Source organism: Misgurnus anguillicaudatus, chromosome 2, assembly GCF_027580225.2.
Source record: "Misgurnus anguillicaudatus chromosome 2, ASM2758022v2, whole genome shotgun sequence".
Classification (NCBI taxonomy): domain Eukaryota; kingdom Metazoa; phylum Chordata; class Actinopteri; order Cypriniformes; family Cobitidae; genus Misgurnus; species Misgurnus anguillicaudatus.
Window position 1 is genome coordinate 15,478,338 of NC_073338.2, and position 10,648 is coordinate 15,488,985.

The window sequence follows — 10,648 nt, forward strand, 5'->3', positions numbered from 1 at the left end:
GGCTTTTTTAAAGGGTACTGCCCCAGTGACAGCTGGGGTATATTTTGACCATTTTTTTAACAGTGTAGCAAAACTGTGGTTAGTTTCTGGTAACAATGTTTTAACTATAGTAACCATGTTTTGGTTTGTTTCATCCGTAGTAAAACCATAGTGAATTGAATGTGTCATCATCTTTTGAGGAGAGAGAGAGAGAGAGAGAGAGAGAGAGAGAGAGAGAGAGAGAGAGAGAGAGAGAGAGAGAGAGAGAGAGAGAGAGAGAGAGAGAAGTTGGTAACTACATTTTTTCCCTCGCGCTCATAAATTCTTGTAAAGAGCAGTAGCCCTATATGGGCGGGGGTTGGGGATGGGGCGGATCGAGGAAGGGAGGGGATCCTCAAAAACTTGGGTTAAAGTGTGACTGAAAAATCTGATGCTGGACCGCGCCTACATGTTTCTGTTTCAGCTTGAGCTCGCACTTGGACGCAAAGATAACGGGACACGCTGGTAAGAGAGACACGGGATCATTTACATGCTTGTATCATTTGATAACACAGTAAAAGTTTGTTTTCTGATAGCGCATTTAAACGCATTTTACCTCTTTTTAACTACATCCTGGACGCAGATACCGATAAAACACTTTATTTTATTAACTAAACGAAGGCGTTTATTAAAAAGCGTACTGTTAATAATTAATGTAAGATTTTAAACTGTGTCTCTTATATATTAGCCAGTGCGTTGTTAGCTTGTGAGCTATATCGTTTTGATACGATTTGTCCATTTGAGACAGACTGTAAAGCATCGCATTTTAACGTGTACACAGGGCTATGTTCTGTACTATGGCTGGGTGCGGCACGTGGAGAGACACGCCCACCAGAGAGGGCTCGTCGTTAAAAGAAAAAGATCTTGGGGTGGTTTCACGGACAGAGATTATCTAAAACCTAGGGCTAAACTTTTAGTTTAATTCATATGTAAATAGTTTTAACAAACATGCCTTACTAAAAACATTACTTGTGTGCATTTTGAGGCAAATGCATGTATTTTAAGATATGTCAGTGCACGTTGTTTTCAGTTTGGACAGATCTTACATTTCTTTTAGTCTACTAAAATCCTTGTCTGGGAAACTGCCCTCATATGTGTTAGACAAATGTTAAGATGCGAAGTATCATGAATGTCATTAGTTTTACTTTTGTTAACTATTTAATTTTTGCTTAAATTAAAGGGGTCATATTATGAAATTTGTTTAAGATTTAAGGTTTTGTAAAATAAGTATTTGTTGTCCACAGAGTGCATGTGTGAAGTTTTAGCTCAAAATACCACACAGATAATTTATTATAGCATGTTAAAATTGCAAATTTGTAGGCTTGAGCAAAAGTGTGTCGTTTTTGGGTGTGTCTTTTAAAATGCAAATGAGCGGATGAAGTGCAAACACTGATCTCAATGATAGTGGTTTGTTGTAATTGAAACTCAATTGTGTTGTCAAGTCCTTTTCTCTCTCTTTCTCTTTGCACTAAATGGCAGTTCTGTGATTGGATAGTTCAGATAAAGGGTGCGGTATTATTGTAATTCGCCTTGCTACCTACCTAACAAAACAGGCGAAATCTGAACGACCTAATGTTTCACATGCTTGCAGAAAATGGCTTACTCAAACAAAGTTACTAGGTTGATCTTTTACACATTTTCTTGATAGAAGCACTTAAACATGGAAAAAGTCAGATTTTCACTAGCCTGGCTCCGCCCTCCTACGTGCTTCCGCTTAATTTTAATTTCGCTTCAGTACAACGTCTGGGACTGCTGTGTAGAGTTTCGTTTTCTCCTGCAAAAATCTGCAGGTCCAATCAGCAAACAGAGTAGGGCTGTGCAAAAATATCGATACAGCTAACTATCGTGATATACAGAAGTTAAGCCAGAGCAAGAACCAGGTTTGCTAAGTTTTGTTGGTCTGATTATTCGTACTTGTTGTTTCCAGCCGGTTTCGGCGCATGATATACGTCACGTCCACACGTTAGCGATCGCCTATGGCAGATCCTGAGTGACTCTGGGCAGATCCAATAGTTTTAAACTTCAACAGAGGACCATCCTTAATGGAAGTAACGCTTTGCAATGGAGCGTGGCCAGACTTAAAAACTATAGTTAAACCATGGTTATTTTGTGGTAACCATGGTTTAACTATAGTTTTTGCTACACAAATCTGGAGGTTTACTTTTTTGTTATAGTCTACTCAAAATGTTTTTCATTTACTTGTTGATTTTATTTGATTCTTTTATCGTTGTTTAAAATGTTGACATGCATAAAAGCCTTAAGCTAATATAAAAATATGTAATAAATAAATATTAAAATTAAGGCTATAGAATGTGCTTTGGCAGGCAACTTAGTTGGAAACCACTGCTATAGATAAACCATGATTACAGTAGTAACACCATGTTTTTTCTAATCAAAATATGATTACTACAAAAAGATAACATGCTTCATTTTCATAAGGGCTGTCTGGTCGTGTTTTGACTTTATATTAGAAAGGATGTCATGCAAAATGTTACTGAAGTTACAGTCTTCTCTAGTCTCTCTATCTTGTCCTTCTTTCTCGTTTAACTACAACAGGCAAAGTCTCCCTACACAGCTCATGTTTTCTGTCCAGTCTTGAATAATAGCACTTTAACCTGATTAAGAGAGAAATTGAGTTGCTTATGGCGTGACTCAGACAACCCCCTGACCTCCTCTTTAGCTCCATCTCTCAGAGCTCATCCCTAATGTCGTGTTCAGCTTAAACATATGTTTGCTTATATGGGCCTGTTTAAAGGGGTTTCCCAACAATTTATGCTGCATACAAATCAATCTTGTGCAGTCAACATATAATGAGTGGCTATGAGTGGATGACAAAAGACATTGTAGGGAATTTCCTTCCACTGATAGTATTGTATTTCTTAAATAGAATGTAAAAAATGTTGAAAGAAAACAAGCCAATGATGGGCGGCCTTTAGAGGAGCGAGACTGTGAGAAAAGGAGAGGAGCCGAGTTGGGGGAATACTGTGTGGAAAGAAACACCAGGCACATCCCGCACGTTTGGATAGGTCACAGAACATCTGAAACACATCAACAAGTTGGAAAATGTGACACTAGGCAGACTGTAAGTGTAGCGGGGAGAAAATCGGGATGGTGCAACGGGGTATATGACTCACAGCTATGCTATTCCCGCTTGTGTTTAATATACGAGCGCTGTGAGTTGAATGCTTTTTTAAACCCAGAGTCTGCTGTTTTTCCATATGTGGTTCTGAATGCATCTGCCTGTGCCTTTCTCTCCTCACTCAATAATTGCTGTATTTTTATCCTCTTTCCTTTCTGTGCTCGTTTCCTTTTGCGTTCTCTTCCATCCACTTAATTTGAAGGATTTATTACAAACAGGCATGCATTCACTGTTTACTTGAACGTCTCGGTGTAATCCAGGCGACAAGATGAGGGAAGAATTACTGGCTGTTACAGGACAGGACCATGTAGGCGAGCTAGGAAGGGAGGAGGCTCTCAATGCTACGATTGTTAGCTTCATTGGCTCCTCCCACTGAGGTTGATGACAGATGGACTGTGGGGTTGAGTTAAGGTCTCCGTTGTGCTGTGTTTGGCAAAATAGCAGAAATTTGAATGCATTCTTTCACCAGTCTGGAATCCAGATTGACACTCAGGGACATTTTGTTATATGGCATTTATTCGGTATGTGAGCGACTATAGCATTTGCATGATCTACAGGCTGGCAATTGTGAGGAATTTTAACTACCCGTGTGACCATAACTAACCAGCATTAGTGTCGTTACAAATAAGAAAAGGTTTGATCTGATGTTTTTAATTTAAAAATGCATTCTCCTTTCCCATGTTTAGTAAGCTGTGTGTTAGGCTCAATTGCCTGGAGCGTAAACATTGGCACTTTGGCCTTAAAGGGGTCATATTCTGAATTTTTTTTTAAAGATGTAAAATAAGTCTTTGGTGTTCCCAGAGTGCATATGTGAAATTTTAACTCAAAATACCCCACAGATAATTTATTATAGCATGTTAAAATTCTCACTTTGTTGGCCAGAGCAAAAGTGTGCCGTTTTTGGGTGTGTCCTTTTAAATGCAAATGAGCTGATGAAATGCACATACTGATCACAAGGATGGTGGTTTGTTGCAATTAAAACTCAATTGTGCCGTCAATTACTTTTTCTCTTTGCACTGAATGGTTGGATAGTGCAGATTAAGGGGTGGTATTATTGTAATTAGCCTCGCTACCTACATCACAAAACAGGCAAAATCTGAACGACATAATTTTTCAAATGCTTGCAAAGAGTGGTTTACCAAAACTAAGTTACTGGGTTGATCTTTTTCACATTTTCTAAGTTGATAGAAGCACTGGGGACCCAATTATAGCACTTAAACATGGAAAAAGTCTGTTTTGGTATTCCAGCCAGCTAGACAGAGCAGCATAATACCGGCCAATGCTATTACGGACATGACTTTCGGATTGGCTGACTAATGATAAGATGTCTAAGTCTAACCATTAATTCTTACTTTTCCTTCTTTTGCTTCTAGACAACCAAGAAACCCAGAAAAGCAGAAAATAAAAGAGGACAACAGTTGTACACAGCACTACAGTAACTCAGAGCTGACATTAACTGTCCTCTAAATCTTCAGTTTGTGAAGCCGAATCTTTGTCCATCATGGCGGTGGTGTTGCGTTCCTCTCCGCTCCTGTGGGCCCGTTTGGCTGCCATGGTTTTCGCCTGCGTAGCGTTCAGCGTCGCTCTGCACGGAGGGCAAGTGGGCCACGGCACGGGTGACTGGTGCATCTTCTGTTGGAGTTTCAGTTTCGCTGTAACTCTTTTGATAGTCTTAGTCGAATTGTTTGGCCTGCAGACCCGCGCACCTGTTTCCTGGAAGAACTTCCCGATCACGTTCGCCTGCTACGCCTCTCTCCTCTGCCTGTCCGCCTCCATCATATTCCCCCTTTACTTCCTCAAAGGCTACGGGGGCCGCAGCGAGACCAACAACTATCGTATCGTGTCTACTGTCTTCTCCTGCCTGGCCACCATCGCATACCTGACCGAAGTGAGTCTCAGCAAGGCCCGTCCAGGAGAGGTGGCCGGCTACATGGCCACGGCGCCGGGACTTCTAAAGGTGTGCGAGACCTTTGTCGCATGCATCATATTTGTCTTTATCAGTGATCCTGTGTCGTACAACCAGAACGGGGCAACCAACTGGTGCCTGGCCGTCTACTGCATCTGCTTCATATTGTCGGCAGGCATCATCGTGTTGTGCGTAGGGGAGTTCACTGGCTTGCTGCCCTTTTCCTTCGCCCGCTTCCTGTCCACGTTCGCCCTCCTGGCTGTGGCCATGTATCTGTCCGCCACCATCATCTGGCCCATATATAAGTTTGATAATAAGCACGGAGGTCAGAGCACCAGACCCAGTGGCTGTGGCTCCTACAGAGGCCTGTGCCCATGGGATAAGCTACTTGCCATCTCAGTGCTCAGCGCTCTCAACTTCCTTCTATATCTGGCTGATCTCATTTACTCAGCCAGGCTGGTGTTTGTCAGTGCTTAAGGTGTTAAGCAAGAATAAGTATGAAGTAAAACGAGAAGGAGGCGAGAAAAATGTATGACAGGAGGAAGGAAGTGGGGGGTTGAAATGTTGAAATGCTAGGTCTTGAACTGTATCAGTGTTATTTGTTTTATAGCTATTTGGATCGTGCCTGTTTAGCAATCATGTGTACAGGAAGGAAACATATGCTTAGTATTTTACAAAGCCTGACTATTTTATTTTTATTGGGTACAAAGATATGTTTTTTTACATTTACAAGTCAAACGTTTAGACACAATTAACTGTAATAAAATAACCTTAAAGTGTAGGAAATTATGTACTGACACAAATATGTTTAATAAATCAATGTAGTCAACCTTTATCAGCTTACCATATCCTGGGCATTTCCTCGATCAATGTTGAAGAGATAGTTCACCCAAAAATGAAAATTCTGTCATCATCCAGACACGTCTAAATTTCTTTATTTTGTTGAACACAAATTAAGCTATTTTGAGCAATGTTTGTAACCAGTAGTTTTTTTCCCTACTATGGATGCGGTGGGGCCGGTGACTTCTTTTTCGAGGGCGCATGATTCGAAGCTCGTCAAAACATGTATTTTGCCCATCATGTGTGTGGCTCATCATGTCAAAATGTGCGTTTGCCACGTCATGTGAACCTATGTGCATCACGCGTCGTGTCGAGGTAGGTGTCTGCTGCGGACGCTTCGAGGGGGTTTATGATTAAAGAGACGCTTGTGTTTGCCAGATACTCCCTTAAAGTTAGTCTCTTGCGAGTATTTCCGGAACGTGAGCGTCTCTTTTGTCATAAACCCTTTCGACGCGTGTGCAGCGGGGACGTATTTTGATATTACGCGTGATGCACATAGGTTCACATGACACACCGAACACATATTTGGATATGACGAGCCACACACTTGACACACCGAACACATATTTGGATATGACGAGACACACGATATTTCAAAATTTTTTTTTATTCCTGCCCCTTGGAAGAGAAGCCACCGGCCGGCACTGTATGGAAGTCAATGGTGCCCCTGCTTTCTGCTTTTGATTACAAATATCTTAATTTGTGTTCAAAAGAACAAAGAAATTTATATGGGTCTGTAACAACTTTAGGGTGAGTAAATGATGACTCATTTTTGGGTGAACTATACCTTTAAGAGTCGCATCCTGGGTATTGAAGGATTTTCTATATGCTGGACTCTTCTTGGCTACTTTTACAATCAGATCCAACTCTTGGGTCCAACTTTTATCTAATTTTAACTATTACTGTAGATCAAAGCATTTTCAGATAATGAGAAACATTAACTCATTCAGCTTTGTCCAAACCTTTGACTGAATTTATTCACTTTTGCTCATTTATAGTATTTTTTAAAGAGATTTTTGTACATTTTGCACGGCTTTGCATGAAGAATACATTTATTTTTCTTTGGGATATTGTACAAATGTTAAATTCCCAAAGGAAGACTTTCAATACTGTTGAACTATTTGCTTGCTCTTGATATATGTGATATAACACTTGATATATTTTAGTATATACTGTAACACTGCCATATCCTGTTATATATACTGGATTTAAAAAATCAGTCATTAATCATTCTCTAAAATCTAACTTCCATAACATATGACACATTAAACATAAATACAGAAAGGAAATATAAATGTATATTTGGACTTTTCATTCAAACATTTAAGCCACCCAAGGCATTGAATATACTGTCATTTCTATATGCATAGATGCATATTTGCTAGATGTTATGCTGTGTGGTCACGTTTTAAAAATGTATCTGCGAATGTTAAACATGTTTTCGTATGTCAAATCTTTGCTGTTTGATTCCAGCACACAGTATCAGTTACACAACACTCCCCGAAATGAAACCGAGATGACGGTTGCGGTGTCGAGTCTCTGGTTGGCCTGTGCCTGCCACAGACTGTTACAGTTCTCAATGCTTGAATGAGAACGTTTCCATTGTGTTATCAAAGCCATGTGTAATACTGTGCCTGCATTCTGTGCATCTATCTGTGCTGACTGGAGAATAGCACACACCGCAGCGCTGTGTGAATGTGTAATCCAGCTCTGAATAAAAGCCACCAAAAAGAAACCAGTGTGTGTTTGTGGTCCTGCCTCGTGTACGTTGTTTATGTGAATCAGACTCTCATTCATTCATGCTTTGTTTAAAGTTACCCTCATGTGAAAAGATAGAGAACATCTGTTGACTACGTCTGATCACATGATTTACATTTTAAGAGTATGAAGAACACGTATGCTCTTCTCGACGAGCAGATGAGCACACACGTCTGCATACTGAGCTCTTCGTAAACATATAGTACAAATGGTATGGTTTTAAAAATACAAGCACATAAACACAGCCAGAAAGTGGATTAGGAGTTATATCTAACCTACAGGCACCCAGTAATTGCTCATAGTTTGCGCTTTTATAGCTCACAAGACTTAAAGGCACAATATGTAAGATTTTGCATACAAATATTCAAAACACAGCTCGTAATCCTAGGGGAAACATTTTTAATGCTATTATCACCTATATATCACCTATAAAGCATACGGGAGTGATATAGCACCACATATGGTTCTACATAGCACAATATGGCTCTACACAGGTGCTATATGGCACTTAAAATAGTTCCCCTATGATTAGGACCCAGTGAACCTTGTGTACCGATTCAATGGCATTACTATCGACTCGCCATTGCAATACTTTGATGTCATTCTCCGATCGATCTGCACGGTGCTGCAAAAATTCTTTGTCGCACTTACATTTTTAAGTTCAATCAACTTGAATTTCCTTTTCATTTCAACTTTCTTGACTAGTGAGGAGTTGCTATAAATTATAAAAAGTTATTTAAACTTTACTTCATAATTTGTAGGAACTCCTCACTTATGGAAGGTATTTTTGGTCTTTTTTTAAATAATTGATTGAATGATGAAATAAAAAATTAAATTACAAAATGTCCCAAATCTGAAAATTAAATGCTAAAATAAAAAATTAAAACATTAGATTAAATTATTTCATTTTCAACGTGGTGAAGCACTATTCCGGCAAAATTGAAAAATAAAATTTAATTGGTGATTTGACATTTAATTTTTCTTTTTTTTTAAAGGCTTTTTTTTCATGCCCAAGCAATAATAGGGACAAAAATAGTTTTAATTTTATGTTCTTTTATATTTATTTGTTTTCATTTTCGTTTTCATTTTTAACTTGTATGCAAATTCAATGTTAATCAGTGGGTGGGGTTTACTTGCTTAAAAAAAGGGGATTGGCTGAAGCAGTTTTGCCAACTCAGCGACTGTGTTGCCAACTTAGCTACTTTATTGCTACATCTAGCGACTTTTAGACCCATTTAGACAAACCTAGCAACTGTTTGGATGAATCTTAGCTTCACGTCTGTACAGATAGGCTTCTGTGTCGCTTGTACTGGAGTACAATCCTCGAGTGCCGGGTCTTGCTGTCACGGTGAAATGTGCGTCTCTGTGCATGGAACTGGGCAGTGAGCAAGAGCTGACGCGTGGATAAGATTTGCATACATTGTTTACGTTTCAAAGGAGGAACAAACACTAAAAAGTGTCTGGTTCGCTGTATGTGCGTATTTTCACACATCTGATCCGGTGATGCATGAGTTCAACGAGCTGCAGCTGCAGACATACACAAACAGTCACTTACTTTTAAATGAACATTGTCTGTACACATACTGTGATGAGAGTCTTTTGGGGTCTTCTCTGTACACTGCACTGGACACAACATAGGCTACAGTTCTGACCATAGCTAAAGTGTTAAATTTTTTATTTTATCATTTAATTAATTAATTTTAAAAAGACCAAAAATACCTTCCATACCTAACTAGTCAAGAAAGTTGAAGATATTTGTAAATTCAAGTTGATTAAACTTAAAAATGTAAGTGCAACAAGACATTTTTTTACAGTGTAGGCTAGTAGTAGCACTACAGTGTTTTTTGTCTGTTGGCTTACATTATAACATTAAGTTTTATAACCATTATTTCATTACTTTACATTTGGGGGTCCCGCTGGATTGATTTACATCGACAGTGGACGTGAAGAGACCACAACCCCATCATTCTGCTTTTCTTCAGCTATGACAGCTACAACCTTTAATGGAGTAATTGTCCCAAATGGCACCCTAAACACTCACAATGTTCCTAAAAGTCTGCACTTGTGTGACGGGATGCCGCTTTGGCTGTCCGAAAGAAGGTGCTGCGAAGCTTGCTCAAGTTTGTCTGTTTTTGCACTCATGTTTTGTCTTAGTTCATTAACAGTTTCATTGTCTTCACCTGTTCTCCATTAGTTTAAGCATCCTATATTGTCATCACCTGTGTCTTGTGTATTTATACCCCTGCCGTTGTTTCAGTCTTGGTCCAATCTCGTCAATGTTATGTGTGATTACAGCTGTCATTCTGTTTGTTGTTTTTTATTATTATTATTAAAGTTTATAGTTTTTGGAATTTCATCATCCTCCTCGTCTTCCTCTACAAGAACCCTGACAGAAAATCGGACCAAAAACAACGATGAACATTAATTTGTTTTAGTGTTCAGTTCTCACAGTTCTTGTTTTTTTAGTTTTCCCTGTCCCCTGCTCATCATGGACCTCCCGGCTGTTCGCCAAATGTGCCTGGAGCAGGGTGATCGCTCCCTTGAGGATCACGTCAGAGAATTCTTGGGACAACACATCTCACCACCTTCCCAGACAGCTGCCTTCCTACATGTTGGCCTCAACCCAGCCACATGTGTGCAGCTTTCCGGGGAGGCTCCTTAAGGGAGCTTCGTGGCATACGTGTAGTGGGTGCTGGTATCCTGTGGATCTCTGTTTACCAGCTCTCCCTTGTTAGACAGCACATCTCCAATGCCCACAAGTGTCCCACCCAGCCTCCCACTTTCTCCTCCTTCATTGTCATCCTATTTTTCTGCTCTGGGTCCGCAGGCACCTGAAGACCCCTCAGCTCACCCATTTGCTCGCACCATTTGGTCCCCACTTTAGCCTCCGAGACCCTAGTCTCAGCCTCAGACGTCACGCCCACAGACTGTTGGCTGAACGTCTGATGTTTTTCATACACTTTTCTGGAAACCCTGGGAGAATGTCA

At 40.0% G+C, this 10,648-nt stretch overlaps 1 protein-coding gene across 2 annotated transcripts; it reads left to right on the forward strand.

The window, feature by feature from the left end:
• The first annotated feature begins 338 nt into the window (after positions 1–338).
• On the forward strand, positions 339–7,638 carry myadmb (myeloid associated differentiation marker b). 2 transcript variants are annotated; one of them, XM_055201679.2, is made up of 2 exons: positions 339–483; positions 4,531–7,638. In XM_055201679.2, exon 2 carries the CDS (start codon positions 4,659–4,661, stop codon positions 5,538–5,540), a length of 882 nt encoding a protein of 293 aa, XP_055057654.2. In that variant the 5' UTR covers positions 339–483; positions 4,531–4,658; the 3' UTR covers positions 5,541–7,638. The 2 variants fall into 2 exon arrangements, with proteins under 2 accessions (XP_055057654.2, XP_055057655.2); XM_055201680.2 differs by lacking the exon at positions 339–483 and adding an exon at positions 2,958–3,100.
• Positions 7,639–10,648: the final 3,010 nt, after the last annotated feature.